The sequence below is a fragment of the Opisthorchis viverrini genome (genome assembly GCF_000715545.1).
Source record: "Opisthorchis viverrini unplaced genomic scaffold opera_v5_99, whole genome shotgun sequence".
Taxonomy (NCBI): domain Eukaryota; kingdom Metazoa; phylum Platyhelminthes; class Trematoda; order Opisthorchiida; family Opisthorchiidae; genus Opisthorchis; species Opisthorchis viverrini.
Window position 1 is genome coordinate 916404 of NW_008751754.1, and position 19478 is coordinate 935881.

The 19478-nt window shown below is 41.7% G+C and overlaps 1 protein-coding gene across 1 annotated transcript; it reads right to left on the reverse strand.

Annotated features, from left to right (window-relative positions):
• Window positions 1-1694: 1694 nt before the first annotated feature.
• On the reverse strand, window positions 1695-9363 carry T265_13742 (hypothetical protein; the record flags this gene model as incomplete). The annotated part of the gene is made up of 2 exons (XM_009170276.1): window positions 1695-4071; window positions 9140-9363. Coding segments are annotated over 2 exons (2601 nt in total), but the record flags the coding sequence as incomplete, so codon positions are not given.
• Window positions 9364-19478: the final 10115 nt, after the last annotated feature.

Below are 19478 nucleotides of genomic sequence, written 5' to 3' on the forward strand. Positions count from 1 at the left end.
TTAAGCTCACCCAGAGTTTAGCAATTTTTATTATTATTAGATATCTTTTGATCTTTTCTGGCTACTGCCCTTTGTGTGTTAATGCTGGCTACTTAAACCTGTGCGAATCACTAAAACTGATTGATTTGCAAGTCATCAAAAATTAGGCAGGAAAAATAGGCAACCGTATAATTTTATGGAGCCCACACCAATTCCTTCATTCCATTTGGAATTTTATTGCAATACATGTAATTCTTGCATAAAAAATGATTTCCAGATAATCACGGTCAAAATAATGATGGTCGAAGTAATTATGTAGTTCCATCGCAACAGATTTTTCGAGTTTCCATTGTCTTCACCCCACACGATAACCTTTAGGAGATGGGTTTTTTTTAGCTCAACCTGCCAGTGCAATGCCATCACAAAGTTGGGTTGGATGTTCGTGCCGTGCTACCAATTAGATTGGTCCACAAACTGATTGTTCTTGCTTGCGTGGCCATATGAATTTCGACTTAACTAGGCAAGTTGCACCCTTGACGTCAGTGTATACGGCACATCCGATTACCAAATCTAGTCACTCTATGCACCTGTACCGTTCTTTTCAACAGCCTGGCAGCTGGCGGCCTCATGGTAACATATGGGAATCAAAAGTAAACTGGTGAAGGGAGATAATGGATAGGGACTGGTACAAGAAAACCCCGTATGCTTTAAAAATGTCCATTTAAATGGTATGCTGAGTTCAGTAAACCGGTGACTGTGAAAGCACCTGCCAGACACCTAATATGAGCACTTAAGGGAGGTTCGTTTGATAAAGTCGAGGATTTTGTAAATGTGTTTAGACCGATAGTCGCAGGACAATGTAGTACAACTTTACAGTACTTGTAGCTACATTTTATTGGTTGAACGTCCTAATGTATAATGAGCTCAAAAAAAGTACGCGGCCAAGCTACAAGGCAAGGAAGCAGCCTGGAGCAAAAGGACTAAGTGAAACGTTCACTAAACTTCTCTAAAGCCGTTCTAAAGGCCGTTGGTTCATCCAGCTCATACGAAGACTTCGTTCAAGTGGTTGAGACAGTGAAACCGAGTTATCCGTTCAGAACGTTGTACAGACACGCAGTCTGCTTTCATATGGTACCTGATGGCCTGCTTGCATCTTCTCAGGGGAAATAATTTGTGGCACGTGACAGGATTACAATGTCTTTGACCTGCACGATAATGTGAATCATCCTATAAGCCTCCTAAACTGCCGCTTTCTATACCGTTTAGTATTCCTCAAAATGTCGGTGTCCTGGGGCTAAAATTAAGGAGCCTGTGCTTGAGAGCTAACAAAAGTAGTTCTGATGCTAATTTCGCATAAGTTGACAACAATATGGAATCAAACTTTGAGGTTCATAATTAAAAGATTGTTTTGAATATCTGTGCTGTCGTCGACATCAAGAAACGTACTTTTAGAATGTACTTTGGAAAATAGCATTCACATGCACCAAATTGTGGCATATTAGACTGAACTCAGCTTAGCAGCAAGCAACCGGTTGCTGATGGTGGGATGAAAAATGCAGCCACCCATCCGTTTTAAGTACATCAGCAGCTTAGAAAAGTATCGAATCCATATCTGTGGATGCAACACATCCTTGGTTCACGATCGAGATTTTCTAACCAGTATTAGTTAACGGAGTAGTGCCGAAAGGAATCAGTCGAAAAGAAAGTGAACTTACTTTTCCGTTTTCGCCAGAATCCGCATCCTCTGCTTTAACCTGTCCAATTTCTGTCCCGGGCGGACTATTTTCGGACACTGAAAAGAAGTACAAATCCACAAATTGAGGACTGTGATCGTTCTCATCAAGAATCCGAATGCACACTTCCGCGGAGGCCGTGTGCGCTGTTGAACCGACTGAATCGGAAACAAAAACGGTAAATCTACGTTCGGTTTCCTGTTCACGATCGAAAACTGTATTGACTCGTACTTCGCCTGTTTGTTGATGAATGCTAATCCAACTACTGCTAGCCTCATTAACCCAGAACCGTAACCTAGCGTTTTCTCCCACGTCTTTGTCCGTCGCGTTCACCACCCCGATAATTTGGCCGGGGGGACTGTTTTCCGGACATGTGAGTTCAATCAGCGGGGCTATGAATTCCGGAGCATTGTCGTTCTCGTCCAGGACTTCAATGTCCAAGCGACGAGTGGACACAAGCGGTTTACTTTGATCATGATCTCTGCAGGTCAGAAGAACTTGATGACGTGGAATGTGTTCTCTGTCCAAAATTTGTGTGGAGATCAGCTGATAGGTGATTGGCCCGCTAATGAGTTCACCATCCGAAAATGGATAATTCGAAATAGACTGACTTTGAATTGTCTCAAAGAATTCAGTTTTTATCGATTCACTCGCCAGCCGGAAATAATCACTCTGCACCGAGCAACTGACTTTTCCGCCTCCTCCAGTATCTGGGTCACTGACAAGTATACTGGCTACTGGCTGACCGGCCAGTTGATTTTCCCATACGCCAAAGCTGGTATATTGACTAGGAACCGCGTTCATTAAAAATGGCCTCCTTAGTGGCACTGGAGATAGAGGACTGGCAACAATGATAGGGTGAATGTCATTTACATCCAAGATCCGGACAAAAAGTACCGCCCTCGCCATTAATGGGCGTCCTATGTGAGGGTTATCCTGTACAGTGATGGGCACTTCAATTTCAGCGCCGTTTGAATTAGCAGAAGCACTGTCATAATCCAGCTGAGCTCGCAGGCGAACTTCCCCGGTAGTTGACTGTACAGAGAAGTAATTCAGAGCTGTCAGGCCTCCAGGAGCGCCTGTATCAATAGCATAAGTTAGTCGAGCGTTGTCTCCCACGTCAGCATCACGTGCTTGCAACCAAAACACAAGGGCACCAACTTGGGTATCTTCTGAAACGGAAACATTGAATTGAGGTATGGCTTGGTCGATTATGTGGACATCGGCGTTTTCCGGTTGTAACTTGTTTGCGTTGACCAACGGCCGGACCCACGTTGGCGCATTGTCGTTTGCGTCTGTCACAAGTACACGTAAATTCAGTTGACTTGATTTTGGACTGATCGGATCTCCATCAAGAGCGGTCAAAGTAAGATCGTAGGCTGGTATACTTTCACGATCCAATGCAGATTGCAAAAGCAAACTTGCTCCGTCTCTACTAAGTCGTACATCAAAGGGGTTCGCCAAAACCCCCGTACTAATCCCACGCACTGGCTCGATAGTTCGCGAGTTGGCACTCAGACTGGTGCCAGACAGAGGAGCTACAGAAAGTTTGACATCTCGAAGTCCGTTGGCACCGGCATCTGGATCAGTGACTCGGAAATACTGCAACACACTTCCTACTGTAGCATCTTCTGCGATGTTGAGTGTGGTAGTTGAAGAGGCGAATTGGGGTGCATGATCGTTGATGTCATCTAAACGTATGTATAGGTAGACCAGGGCCAAACGGTTAATTTGAGCAACACCCGTTTGTCCTGACCCACTGTCTGATTGTGACGCCGGTTTGTTCGGCTGCAGACTGATGTGAGCCACAAGGTGGCATAGTTGTGACTTAGGCACACTTTCAATCAGTTTCCAGCTCTCATCGGACATCAATGAGCTAGGGATTTGAGCTCGGTTGTTGCAACAAAACTGAGCTTTTTGGCTTGCGCATAATGCTTCTCTATCCAATCGTGTGGCTATTGTGAGCTGGCCGGAATTTCCGGTGATTCGAAACAAATGACTATCGAACGCATTCATCAGGCGGTATTGAAAGGTCTCATGAAACTGCGTGCCATCTGTCTGTGTAATTAGGTTTTTTACAAGTGGATGGGTTGAAAGTTCAGTGATAATAGCCCCGGGTGAGAGTTCCTCTTGCACGGCTACGTAAACCCTTGCGATTGGGAAACCGGAAGCGAATGGGGTGATTGAGTCAGCTGAGTGATGTGTTACAGATTCTTGTATACTTCCGAAGGTTTGGTCGAACAAACCGATGAGCACAAGAAGTAGGGTGATGGAAAAGGATTTGAACGTTATATCCAACCAGAGGAGACGCTGAAGTAGAGTAGCTTCTAGTGCTGTTGTAGCCATTTGATGAATTTGGCTGAAACATAAAATTCAAACACCATGTGAAAACAATGTTAGAATTAGATATTCAACATCAAGAAATGTTAGACATGCAAGTAATTTACATGTGACCCCTCAAATTATAGGGGTTCTAAATAAGAAAACCTGAGGCTTCTTCAAACTCTTGAAACCAATAAGCGAATTGTTATACGGGACGAGTTCACCATGTTTTTTGGATTGCGCACTCGGTCTAGTCAAACTAAGGCTTTAGGCATTTGCCGAATGGTGACAGGACATGTCTTTACTAACCAGTCGGATGAAATCAGTAGTCCATAGCTCGTGAATTCTGGGCGGAAAGGCAACCTCTTTCTCTCAGGTAACTTTGTTTGACAAGCATTGACCACTGAGTGACTCAGAGATATTGATGAATCCTTTGGAACGTGAGCGTGCAAAACTAAGTTTGGACGCCATTTTCTTTAATCATTTGAGAGAAAATGCACTGCAAAGTTAGAAAAAGTGTAGAAGCAAGATAAGTCTGCAGGTAGTTTACGAGGAGATCGTATTAACAAACCATCACAAAACAGTGGACGTTGGAAACCCATCACTCACTAAATGATACAGACGAACCAGAGAGACTTGGATTCAAGCCTTTACTTACCTTGTGTATCGATAAATAGGAATGGGGGTGGGATAGATACTTATTAACTGTTAGGGAAAAGAACCTCTGAATCAGTCGTTGGCAAAATTTGTCACAGTTTTGGACTTTTTACGAAAAATAATATGGTTGACTGCCTTATACACAAAATCTGATCTGGGTCCAGTATTGAGAAATAATGCTTACATGTTCGGAAATGTTTCAAAGGCAACATTTGGGTGCACAATCTCGTTCATCACAAAGAATAATAATGTATTTACGGATAAAATTCTTCTAGAACCACTGTTCCATTCTATCTGACTTCATAACTACACTAGCAAGATTAAGACTTCCAAAAGCCGGTACGACTATTTTTCGGGCTTCGTATTGTGAACCTGTGCACCTTACTCCAGTGTCCTAGTGAAATGCAAAATAATATAACTGTAACTGTGCCACTGGAAACTCGCCAAAAGTGATAATTCCGAGCGTTTAATGTCTTTTTCCGTAAAAAGATACCTGTTGGTAACCCAAAGTCATCTAATTCATTATGAATCTCGCACAAGTGCTTAGGATCCAGACAAGAATGTGTAGCGTGTGAGGTTTCGTAGGATGTACGACTGAATGGGCCGGGTCTTGCAGAATATGAGCTTAACTCAGCAAAGGCCAAAACCAAATCAGGTTGCTCTTTATTGAGGCTACGATCTTTTAACGCAGAATTGGAATAAGTAATTGCAAATTGTGAAGGCAGTTGGATCAGATAGTAAGCATGAAAGCTGGTTCACAGCTGCTACAACAGTCTATGTACATAGACAAGACCTACGAATGATGACCCCGAGTTTGGTCAGTGGTGGCTGGAGAAGATAAATGAAGCTTAAGGGAACTTGCCCGTCCCAACTAACCGTCGAACAGACTAGGGCTCAAGATTGTCCTTCGCCCACTTTGAAGGCAGATGTAAGCTCTGGGAACACCAAACAGTATCATCAGATCCCTTGAGAATACGAGTATTGCGCTATGGGAAACGCATAAAAATTTCACAGCCTAATTGTACCTCTTACCTATAAAAGGTATAGGTTACTTGATAATTATAGAAGGGCAATGATTCTGTTCCATGATCCGTAGGTCAGTCAATTACTCCTAAGAAAGTCAGTGAATTATTGCTCATAACTGTATGTCGGTAGATTGCTTTGTGCAACAGATTATACGTAGAAAAAACTCACATTGCCTGTTGGTACTGTCGCAAGGTTTAAGCCTATCATCGTATATGTACAGCGACTTTTCCAAGGGGAAACTCCAAGAAATACCGCTACATTCCCTCCGTATTTTCAACAGCAGCATACAGGATCAACGTGAGTGTTTCTATGTGACGACCTTTGGTATTTAGGGAGTGTAAATAGGTGACCCATGGGTGCAGCAAAATTCTATGATCATCGTCCTTATCATACCAATCTACAGGGAGCGGTAATGCATTTGGGCGTTTTAGAGCGACATGCGTACCTAGATGTTACACTTTCTCGCTACTTCCCAAATTGTGTGCGAAGTAATTGTGCACAATTTTCAAGAACGATATAGTATAAGTCCTCATTTTATTTTCGTGACATGATTCACTGTCCAGCTGTGCTAGTATTGTCTCATTTCACATTCCAGTAGATTCATGGCAAAAAACTTTTATAAGACCTACTGTTAACCAGAACTTGCCGGATAAGCCTCAAGGCAGTGGTGTTATAGAACCGCTTAATTTTGCTTAACTTATTACTTATTACCCAAACTTTGTGCATTGCAGACTAGGTTCTGGACGCAGAAACTTGCTGCCTGTTAGTTGCTCCACCTCTCGAAGTAGGTAGTTACAGTATGGTTAATTCACTAAAATTTGTACACACAAACTAGATATCATGGATTAACGACTGCGAGGATCGACCAGGAGTCACGTGACATCTTGCCAGTTTGAAGTACACTGTGTTTGATGTGGATCATTCACTCAGTATTCTTCTTTCGAATTCCGGTGGGAAAATCAGTTCGCACAGATATTGCATACCAAAATGCAGTTGGTTCACAAACAACGCACATGCCGATAATCGTGCGAAACAGGACCAACTAAGTACATTTGATAGTGAAGCTCACTACAAGATGGTTGTAAATCGTCACATGGGAACAGCTGTCCCATCTGTGATGTGGTCTGGGTTTGCCAGGATGCCCTGATTAAGGATATCCACAGATCTCTTGGGCGCCAGCATCTATCGCATAGGGCCTAAGTGATTGTTCTTGCTCTACTGGCACAGTCAAAATTGTATGTGACGAAGCACGCAGCATGGCTTGCCTACGCCCACCCCGTCAACTTGTCATAAATTTTTCCACGCAGAGCCATATGCTCATTCATCCAAGCTTTTAAGCATACTGATCAGTTGACTAGTTGTCCGTTTCGCTTCGCCGTTTACTATGCTATAACACAGATAGAAATGCTTATAAATATACCATGATAAACATGCGCAACACTTTATCATACAGACCATGATAAAGGTTCAAGTTTGGTTCGTGAACCATGGTTAAGATATTCAGCAGTATACTTAATAGTTTGCTCAATGGTTACTTGTTGCTTACGTCTTTTCTGAAAATGATTAGACGGGGAATTCATCAGCAGGAAGCTGGTTATTTTCGACTACTTGAGCTGATTGCATAATCAATGTTAATTGAAGAGGATGCGAACAATCATGAGGTTAGAGTTTGAAATGACTTGGAGCTTGAAAAATTTTGCGGATGTTGAAACAGGTAATCCAAGTCTAGCACTAGTGAGTTTAGAAAAACTCGCTTTGCATAAGCGTGACGGGCTGCAAACGGTAGCTCAGCTGGTACAGCAGCTCTCTGGAAGGTGTAGAGTCGGTGGTTCAATTGTATCCTAAAAACTGTCTTTCCGCATGATGTCTCACTTTAAGCTTCGCATTTCAAGTTCTGTAATGTGGCTTTTTACTATTCGGCAACCCATCTTGAAGAAATCAATGTCATCCCCATTGTGGAAAATACACTAAATTTCACTAGTGGCGCCGATGTATATTAATCAATGATCCACTGGAAGGAACCACGCCGAAATGAAATTTAACTGATAGAAGTCAAACCCTCAGTGGATAGATTACCGTTTGCGGTGGATCCAAGTTCACCCATGGCTGTTTTTTACTGAAACTCCTCGTCTCAAGCTCTACAAAATCCTTTTCTACTCTGCGACACACTGTTTAATTATACTTTGCAGTAGTAGCCAGAGACAAACGACTCAATAAAATCTACCGTTCCACAGCACGCCTAATTTCTTTTACCACTTACAATTCATTGTTACAGAAGCTTTCATTCAACTGAAAATTTCGCAGCACAGGGTCTGAATCTGTAAGACAGCGATCAGTGAACCAATACTTTACTAAATTGACATTTCTATAACCTGTGAGAATTTCTTCATGAACCCTAGTCAGTGGATTCATACAATCTTGTCATCTATTTACTTAATTTTCTGTGCGAGTTGGTGTCATATTTGTTGTAACAATAGTAACGAAACCAGTCTCTGGCCAACATAAAACGGCTACGGTCTGTGGGGAAAACCCTGATTCGTTTATATTGCTTGTGCTTTGCCCCTTGCTCAAACAAATACTAACATTGGTTTACTCAAGCATGTTACTCCGTTTAAAACCGTTTCATTCTCTCCTTCCAAGCAAATGAAACCCCAATATGGCTTCTGACAGTAGCGATAGTCGTTCCGTGTTGGACTTCTCTAGTAAAGTGTCATCATAGTTAACCTCAAGCAGTTAATTTTTGTGCTTGAAAGAAACAACCACGAAGTAACGCATGATGAAATCCATCAGTGTTCCTGTGTAAGTAATCTTTCTTCGACCCTACAATCATCATTTAGAATGGTACTAGTTCTGCCGATTGGTTGTGGTTTACCCCCATCAAAATGAGCGGTGGATTTTATTCTCGCCAAAGTAAGTACCCTCCAAGAATGATTCGGCATGTCTCAGGCCCTGTGTTTGTGCTAGAGGGATATACAGGCGGATCTTAGGGGAAATTGATGTAAACGTTTCTCTGTGTGACTGAGCTCTTCAAAAATGACTACACTGCATAACGTTCTTCGTAAGAATCACCAATATTATTGGTACTTTTAAGATTCCTGAAATGATTCAGTCGATTTTTGTAAAAATCATAAGGCCAGCGGGCAATGTTGTTTCTGTAATCTCATAGGATCTAGTGGGTTAAAACTACAAGTTTCTTGACTGTTGTTTCCGTATAATCACCACCCACGCTATTCACGTTCATCACACTTCTACATACGCCGCATATGTCCTGCGTAAAGTGATCTCATACTGTCACGGGTAGTTTTTGTATGACTGAGTCTACTCTGTCCGGATTTTTCTAACAATACCTGCCTCATAGTGATTTCCCACAGGGTTGAAAGTGTCCAGAATTCAACACAATTTAGACCCCATGCCTCGCGAACTTGTTTGTTGTACCGGAAGTCCAAAGTCGGCGACTAAAGGTACTTGTCTGGCACACACTTGAAGAACGCCATTTTTGCACGACATTTCTCACTTGAAGTGTGTACGACCGGTGGCGACGCAGTACCTTTGCAAATTTGTGACTAATGCCCATGCCGATCTGAGAATGTCGCATTCGCTGGTAGACGGGGGTACAGTACAAATTCATGGTCGGGTGGAGAAGCATGAATTATTCTGTTTGGTGCGGACCAAAATCAATGACAGCTGCTGAAATTTTTAAATGAGTGCACACATGTAAGCAATGAATAAGGTTAGTATCTTTAAAATGGAGGGAGAAAGAAAACTTCAAGCACAGCAGTTTGGCTCCAGTCCATGTGTGATCAATGAAAGTACCGTCGCTCATCCCAGGTAAAAGGATTAGTTACCGTTTCTTCATACGACGTAATATGTTCGAAAAAACACATCTGAGTTTTGTGTACTGAAGCCCCTCATTTTTTAGTGCTCACTAAACATGGATTCACTTATTACAGATCTACGACAAAGCCCTAACTGTGTCTGAACGGCAGAATCGTCTGCGTCTTTTGTGAGTCAACCACGTCATTAATTAGGTTGGTAGAAAGCCACTGATGAGCCAGTGAATATGGCGAACAGCGTGCGAATAGCAAGTAACCCTAAGGGGCAGCACTAGATGGCGCATTTGACGCATCACTTCTCAGTTCAACTCCAAGCATGCCTTACTGCTCATGCTACATGTACGCGGATTTTGCATTCAAAGGGTTACCACATCCCCGCATGAGAATGTTTGAATACACAATACACAACAATACCTAACAAATTTCATCAAAAAATTTCATCTGCAAAAACTAAGCAGAAGTGTTTGAACGAAGAAAACAGATTCCTACGTTTCAACTGAAATTTTTGTAGTTGATGATTGCGGGATTTCTCAAAATGAGCCAGAATGTCAGCATGTCTTATGCATGGACATTTCGCTCATAGCTGCTAAAGATTACTTCTGTAATTTCACGTCCGGATATTATTCATGGAACCATCAATCACAGAGTTTTCGTGAGCTCAAGGAATATTGGAGAATAAACACGTCACATGGAACAAGTGAGACAAGTGGAAAATTAGTTTAATCCAAGGATGAACGCGCGCCACGAGATTCAAATGGGAAGGCGTGATACGAGTGTAAGTCGTCAGCTTTAAAATAAAAGTATTACAATATAATAACGGCTGAAGTCTCCACTGAAATGAAAAAGCACAAACGAGGTTGACCAGCGCAGGGTTTTCTGGACAAAGAGTAAGTTGTGGCTGCTCTTACAACTGTAAGCATATGTGCGGGTGTGGGAATAACAGTAGTTCCGAAAAACTGATAGGATCTAGGGCGTAACCATCGTCCAACGAGGTTTATTATCCCATCTCCTGGATGGTCATGAGAAGGTCCTTATAATCATTTCTGGAGATTTCTACGGACCTGTGTTTCAAGATGCTCTTTCGTTTGGATTCTAATAAGCAACAAAGTTAATCATGAATTGCTGGTTTCGTTTCCTTTCTTTAGAAATCTGTGTGAATCTCTCCTGCATTTTGGCACCCATTCATGCAATAAACTTCCTCTGTTCACGTTGGAGTGAGTAACCAACGCGTTCAGAATTCTGAGCCCCTCAGAAATAGTCGTTCACGCAAATTTATTTCAACAATGTTTCGTTTCTAACCTTGGAACAAAATAACAACCCACAGAAGCTGAATCCGAAGGGAAATCAATTTTAGTACCCACGTCAAATGCCACTCCATCGTCACCTCCTGGCAATAAAAAAAGGATTTGTTTTAAAGTGGAATAGGTGGAGGTACGTGTCCTAATGACCTGAGGATTAGGCGTGCAGACCTCCTCGACAAAATTCCTGAAAAATAGTATGTTTAAACTTTGACTATGTGTTGATAAGGGAGAAGAAGCTTTCCACCTAAAGATGTGTTGAGTTCCAGCGACGCTTAAAATCTGCTAGCAAGGTAACCTCTGAGAAAGTCTTAATCGCGAAGATCTCCTCAAAAAAACTTGAATAAATTTGACATGATGTTGTGAACGGAACACAAGTCATTAACGCATTATGTTTTGAGGATAATTGTTCAGTTACATAGAAAAAGTGGTCGGACTAGTTCACTAGATAATAGAATGGTTGTGCGTTTTTAAATTTCAACGATTGCACGAAAGTGAGCCTTACCAAGAGAATACGACTTGGTTGGAAATCGAACAAGCCAGAAGAAATGTCGTTTAAATGCAGCTTGTCTCATCAGTGAAGCGCTCTGGTGAAAAGCCGGTCACAACTTAGAGATTACTGCTGTTTGTGGCAGTCATCTAGCTACTGCCAACTTGACCTCAAATGCAGGTTTCCGGAAGTTCTGCGTCCTACGATTTTCGAACCGCTTCAAGTACATTTCACGGCTATTCGGGTTGCAGTCTTCCACGTCAGCTGGAATCACGTTCACAATCTGTCATGCTTCTACACTGTTCGACTGAATTTTGACACTTGCTTATAGAACCATTCTAGCTATCCCCGTCCGGTAGACTGAGAAGCAAGTGACCCAAACAATTGCTGGATCAAAGAGAAATCTGTGGCTTTTAAAGGTTTGCATAGCTCACACAAGTAAAGGGTCAGACAGACAAGAGGCTCCATATATTAGAATTGCCTGTAGAAGCAGATAGTAAAATCTGGTTAAAATTGAATTGTTGATAGTGCTGAACTAATCAGTGTGGATTTGTTACGAGATAGAATCCCTTAAAAATATCATGTACTTTGTTAGCATTAGGCCACAGACCAAGGTTAAACAACAGTGGGGCGCTGAATAGAGGCTGTGTATTTCCGACTGATAGGGATTTTCAGCTTTGACTCCCTCGTCAGTATTAAGTACGAATGAATACTTTTCGACCAATTCAAATCGATCACACAACTACGTATCACGTAAAACTGGTTTGATCACGCAACGCATCAACTATTAAAATACAGCGTCTGGAAACTGACAGCCAAATAGTTAATCCCAAGTTAAGTTTGCAAAATTGTTAGCCCGAACCAAAAGTATGCCAAAGGATTTTGAAAGCCATTTATTATTCGGGGACAGGCTTTTCCGCTTTTTGACTTACTTAGCGCATTACTTTGAAAGAGTTAAAGCAGATTGCGTTCTTTTCTGCTGGAAATACGTTTGTCACTGGAACACAAAAAAGTGCCAGATAGAAACTCGATGTTTCAGTGACCGGACTAACCGGCGTAAGGATTACAGATTACTGGGGTGGAATATCGCTTGGTTCGCAGTGGACTGTTCGGTTTGTACATAAATACGAAAATAATCACCACCTTGATGCACATCAGTATTAAACATACCACTTAACTAGTGATATTTTAATGACATCGCAACCATAGCAAGTTAAGTGACCGGAAATATTTTATTTGTAAAGCCAGACTCTCGTGGAAAGTTTAACCAAAACGACAGATAGTCTTACATTTTGTTGTTACTCCACAAGTTGATTTTGCTCGAGGACAAATAAATAAATTACATTGAAAATCACTTTTTGATGTTCATAACAAAGTTGCTGATTGGGCGAATAGAGGTGAGCACGTTGAGTAAGTACGACATGTTGCATTGGGACCATCATTTGGGTCACACTGTGTCACTTCACCAGCTCACAGAAGGCCTGTTATGATCAGACCACTGCAGATAACCTGCATTTGTGAGTGCGTTGCCTCGGGCATACTGAAGTGGGTCCGCCAGGTCAGTTTTTCTACTGCCTTCACCATGCAAGTGCCGGCCAACTGCGCTTTCCTGAATAGCCGGCATGCAGTGTTGAGCAAATTGTGTTCCTTCTTCACCCGTGTGAACCTTCACCATGCAAGTGCCGGCCAACTGCGCTTTCCTGAATAGCCGGCATGCAGTGTTGAGCAAATTGTGAACCTTCATCATCCCGTGTGAAGGCCATATGCTTTGATTTGTCTTGCCAATGAAGAAAACCGGATACCGAGAACCCTCTAGTTCTGAACTAAGCCAATGCTCATTGAATTTACTAGATCAGAATGTGTCGTTGATAGTCAGCAGGTGCCAACACGACTTTCAGCTGGTAAGGCTTGTGTTGGCACAGTTCGATAGTGGAGCCTGATAGACTATCTGGATATCCTAGGATGGATATATACTGCTTCTACTCTCGACAGATTAAACTTGCGATGCATCTCGTTGATATTGTGGTATGACTCAAATGAAAATCGTATGCGGGAGATACGACAGGAAAGTGTCCAGCACCCTGGGGTTGGAGGATTGGTTGAACATTTTCAAAATTGAGTGTTGAAAATCTGTGTCAAGGTCACCCATGTTCTCCAGTGTGCCACTCAGATAAGTCAGCTGGAATCCCATTAGTAAATTTCAACGCACCTGAGATTGCTCATCGGTGGTCAAACGGTCTACTTGAATAGTTATAGATATAGCGATGTGTAATCAGTCAAGAAATTAGAACGAGATCCCGTTTTGGTCACGCACAAATGAAATTTGGAATAAGGTGAAGGGGTTCACCGCGTGTCAAAAGCTAGTCATCAGAGTGAAAATACAAGTAGCACACACTTAACCGACACAAAAATTTGAGAAGACGAACCCACTGAAACCGAGCCAACAGATTACCTCGGCCGCCGCGATGGATGCTACTGGCTCAAATTTGATTCATATCTTGTCGTCTTTATTCTCTAACCATGAGGAAAAGTACAGTTAGGCAGTATAGTGTGTAATGTTTGGAACGAGTCGGATAAGATGCAAAATATTTTCCCCGCTGGCTAGATTTACTCAATTTGCCAAGTCGAGTAATGGGTGGAGTCGACTTGGCGTGGCAAACAGACTCGTTTTTTGGGAGAAAACCGAATTCCAGATTTCGAGGATTTTACTAACTGTAATGTCCAGTCAAACGTGGGCGTTCGTCAGTGGCTGCCATTAATCTGATTGTGCGCAGTAGAGCGAGGAGTCTTCATTAAACCAACATGTTAGTTGCACCGAAACAAGGCAAAACAAACAAACCGGAGACAGTTCCAAAAACCGTTTTGTGCAGCACAGACAATTGGCTTTTATACAGGCGGTTGACACTTCATTTGCTTCCTAAAGTTCATAGGTTTATCACGGATTTCCGATATCTGTTCACATCTACGTACACTAATAGGGGAATCCACATGAGGTTCGCAAAATCTCCTTTCAATACTTAAAGAGGGAAAAAGTTATGGTAGTTAATAGCAAATTCATTAACTCGAGTTCTTGTATCAAACACATTCACCTTAAAATTGTATATCATATCCTACATTGAAGACGTACCATCATTTAGAAGTGATACACACCCATAAGGCTGTTGAAAGCTCTCCGACCACCAGCGAATGGTTTCGTCCATCCTAGGGCTCAACGGGTGGGCGCAGCCCCCTTATTCTCCGTCAGTCTTGTGTTCTGCTCGAATAAGCTGGAAGAAATTTGCCTCATACTCTCGTCTGCGTACCAATGGGAAACTCACTTGAAACCCAGTTGAATTCCTTGTTCATGATGCGCTTTTTCAAATGAACGTGTTACTCCTTTAGGAAAATATTCTGTGATATCTTGAATATCTTTCCAACTGAGACAAGAGACAATCTGGTACAGCACATGAAGTTGAAAAAATATAATAAAAGAGGGATTCAGCTGGGTCCCACATGAGTCTCCCGTCGAAACCAAATTGGTATGTTAATAGGTTTATCAGCCGAATGTTCAATTATGCTTTGATCGTAAAACGCACTAATATGCAACTGAAAAAACAATAGCTGTTTTGCGTAAGAGCTGACAACTCTGCGTAATATTATGCTATTAATTATTATTATTATATTATTATTATTATACTATTAATTTGAAAGCGTTAATTTTTTATCCTTGCAAACTTTAGCCGGTCCATCGCCCACCTCTTTGTTTTCATGCTGCTTAGTATTTTTGACGAAACTCTTGAGGTGACGCGACAGCTGGTCTACGACATTCCTGTGGGAACTAAAGGATGACTCGAAGTAAAATTACGATATTCTGAATGCTGCACAATGATTCGTGTCTGGTGTTACAGTCCACAAGGCCCACTGAGACAGCTTAGAAAAATTATAAATTGGCTTCCAACGACAGCTCATTGAAATTCCTAGTACAAGGACATTTTAACATGAAAGAATTATAACTGATTTAGGTGGAGAGCAACAAGCGAGGAATTTCACTTGGTCGGCTGAATTTGGTGTGCATTCGCTTAAATGACTGTAGCGATTTGTTCCATGTCGGGTGTTAGCAGCGATTAGAGTGGCGCCTTTTCTGGACATATGCTCACTGGATGCAAAGCAACTTTGTATTGGTTCGTCGCCTGGTGTACTTTTACCGTAGTCTTAAATGCTGTATTACTCTATCACGTTTCCTTCCACTAAACACCACTGGGTTTGATTGACAAGCCGAAAACACACCAGATGCAGTTTTACCCTGCCGAGCCGAAGAGTGTGTATGCATGCACGTCCGCACACGCATGTCGTGGATTAGTTGTCTGTAGATTGACACTTTTTGTTAAATTGTAGGGATATAACTCCGGACTACCTCCGTACGGACACGTAAGATCAAGCATCTGTAGACAAGACAGCTTGAGAGTGGTTCCGGGCATCAGCTGAAGTGACTGGCGGTTTCATTGTCTGCAAATGAATTCTCTTTTGGACTGACCAAATTAGCAAGTATCGATAACAACTCCGCTCTCAACGGCAAGGGTTTCTAGGAACACGCTTTCGCATAATGGTCATTATTACTGGTAACAATATGCCGATTAGAAGCACGGATTTTGTACACTGTAGATTGTAACAGTGTGTGATAGAATTTGGCTCAAGATTTAGAAGAGAACGCTTACGTCTAATGATGTAAATGCCATTCTCATTTTACAATTTGCACGCAAGAATCGGTTGTTTTTACATGATTATCAAAACGTTTATGTTTTCGCCGAAATCACACCTGATGCGCTAAAAATAAACGTAATTCCGAAACACCTGGCATGTCTTCGTTTTGATTCCCAAACTTTGAGTGATATCTCTTCAGTTTTGAAAGCATATAACGGACCGGGGATCATCCGAATCCGTGAGTGATGACCTTCTTCATGGCCTTATTGAATACTTTATTATTTTATTTACTAATGTGTTGTCTTAAACTATGTTTGCTTGGTTACATATGCAAAGTGAATGAAGTTTACCTTCACAATGCTTAATAAACCGAAGTCTTCATAAATCTACTATTCGCCGCAAAAGATGGGACAGAATATACAGTCTAGCTTGGAACAATGTATGGATTCTATAACTTGCTTGATATCCCCAAAATGAAAACGTAATAGCAGCTCTCCTATTTTCCAGCAGGACCAGGTGAAGTTGACCAGTTCGGTTTGCTTACTTATTTTGTTAACCCCGAATACATTCACCAAAGGCAGAAGTGAGCGGACTTGTGGGCTTTATTCTGGTCATTTTATCGCATCCAAGTAATGTAGTAGGATGAAAACACTATGTGTACTCATATTTGGGGAGGAACTTTTAACACAAATGGCAGTATCATGACGCATGAGGAGAACAGTAGTTGCAACTGAGTACGGTCCGCAATCAACCTCTGCGGTGGAGAAAGCGCGAGCATTTTTGCTTGCAAGTTTTTAGCTGAAGACAATTAGCCTGAATGAAGACCACAAGATAAAACAAATAACTAGATGGCAGTAATTTAAGCCGTCGCCAGCGTGAAACGACCCTGTATGCGTAGTTTGACGGGTTAGTAACAGCAATTGAGAAAAATGGCGAAAAACCTTTGAGGGTGGCTCTAGCCCAATTTCAGGATGTACAACTTTTGTAAGTCTCATTTCCGGATGCTTCATCTTGATCGATATTGCTCTATTATGGTAACTCAGTCCATACACCTGGAATACATTTGGGCGTTTTTCAGGTCCACTTTAAAGAATGAGTTGTCAACACCCTTGTAAAATATAGCTTTGAAATGTTTTATGAAAAGACTGGAATTGTTTCACCAGCCTGAAATCTATCCTTTTCCCCGAAAATTAGACGTTTGAATTGCATTCAGTAACGAGTGCCTTTCTATGTCTATTTTCAACTGACATTCAAGTTATATTGATCAACTAGGCATTTTCATTGAAAAGATGAACACAATGCAATGGATTAGGTCATGCATATTCAGTTTACAATCTACCCCTATGCACGTTCGGTAGGTGTCAAACGTGATCAAAAGTGTCGTTGTGGAGAATGAAGACCATTCTAGATCAGAGAAAGGCGACAGCTTTCTACTGGTGTAGAGTTTGGACATTATGTTTTAGTGACTTCTTATTGCCACAAGACTACTAGTTTATTGAACGCTTATGGTGGTTTCGAGTAGCTGGATGCGATCAGTAATTGAAAGCATCATGTAAAAGCCAATTCATTTTGGCATCATTTCTTCTGTTCATCCTTTACGATAACCTGATTTGATCATATTTTGTTCTCAGTATGTTTGGAGTTAACACTAACCATTTTGAAATTGGTAAAACGCGATACCCCCATGAATTGAACAACAATGAGGACTGAATATGGTAATGTTCAAAAGATGAACTGCGGGGCTCTGAAAATGAATTGACATCCAACATGCAATGTGACTGTACCACAAAATAACGTGGCTCTGTCAAAATATTCACAAGACTTCAAGAATTCGTACTTGAGTCACTCTCATTTCAACAACTCCCTACAATTGTAATGTCGCATCGTCTCTCATGGTTAATCTCAGCACAAGATTAGGCCAGTCAAGTTCTTGGACACAAGTATGAGTAGATTTTTCATTAAACGCTATATATCTCAGCCAAATCAAACAAATTAATAGGAACAGAGCAAATTCAAGCTTTCCCATTTTTGTTGTGATCACTTTGGCTACGAGATACCTCTACGATGGAGCTTAATGCTGAATTGAAAGGACAATTAGCCAGACGGCTTTTCATTAGTGTTTGGTTTTCAGGTATCAACCACGCAGCTCTTAATGAATACGGTCTAGCAGTACTTGTACTTCAAGTTGCCCGTGTCAAGAGAACGTGAATCACAGGGCAATTATTTTTTACTCAAATTGGGCAGCGTATGTGAGTAAAACCACTGCGAAAAAATGCTGTGCCATCTTTTACTGGTTTTATGCAGAACACTTCAAGTAGAAGGAGAATAATGTTCGTAGAAAGAACATTTTGTTGGTTTTAAGTCTTGCTAGTCGATCTATGCGCTGAAACCAGTAACAGAGAGATGTTGAATTCTCACTTGTGCACTACAATGGGACCCACACGTTCGTTTAACACGTAACTTTTGACCCTCAGTCACTGCGCAACAATGCTTGATAGTGAGTGACCCGCTTGTACTGGCGGTGTGGGCTGTTCTCATCCACGGATTTCCGATGGCTTATGACTTATCCAAAAGCGGCCAACAGTTTTTTTAGGTCAGGTCATTTAACCATCTGTACATATTTTTTTATGTTCACATCATGTCCGTTTGAATAGTTCTCCTGTCCTGGAGCTATTATTTTGGTGAGTCCAGTTTGAACGAGAGAAGCACTAAACTGGAGTTTTGCTCTTATTAGAACTCATAATCTGTGCATATCCTTGCCCTTATCAAGGTCTGGATTCCAAACGTACGACTTGCGAGTTCAGCTCCTTACCACCACATCACAAGCTGAAAGCTCTCAAACCGCCACGTCTGAACAGGGGAGCGATTTCACGCATGAGTGGTGTGACTGGTTTGTCCGACTCCTCAGACGACGACCCAGTAACTGTCCTGGTTTTTCGATCGAATGACTCGCCAATCGGGACTTCCCATTCAGGTAGCCCCAGGGAGGAATGCAACCCGCCGGAAATTTTCAACTTGGTTGGAAACCTGTTGGAAGCTGTCTGGCTAGATTAAGTGGACGCCCAGCTTCAATCTGTACTTATGACATCTGCAGCACTCAACATTTTACTGTCGAATGATTATTGGGCAATACTCATCTGTCAGGTATGCGTCTCAATGCTAATGCCATTATGATATGAGAATAAACTTGAGGCATTGCATGAAAAGTTATGAGTCATCCAGACAAAAACTAAATACCCAATGGATTATGCACAGTTCCTTGAGATGATATCAGTGACAAATATGTACCATATACAGATGAATTCTAATGGATCCATTCATTAGTTGCGTTTTTGAAGCCTTTTCGGGCGGGAAGAAGCAGTCAAAAGTGAAGCCATAATCAGTAGAAATAGACTATCATCTCGCAAATTCGGTTCCAAGACTGATCATTCTAAAGCTCTGTGTGACAGAATGATTGGCT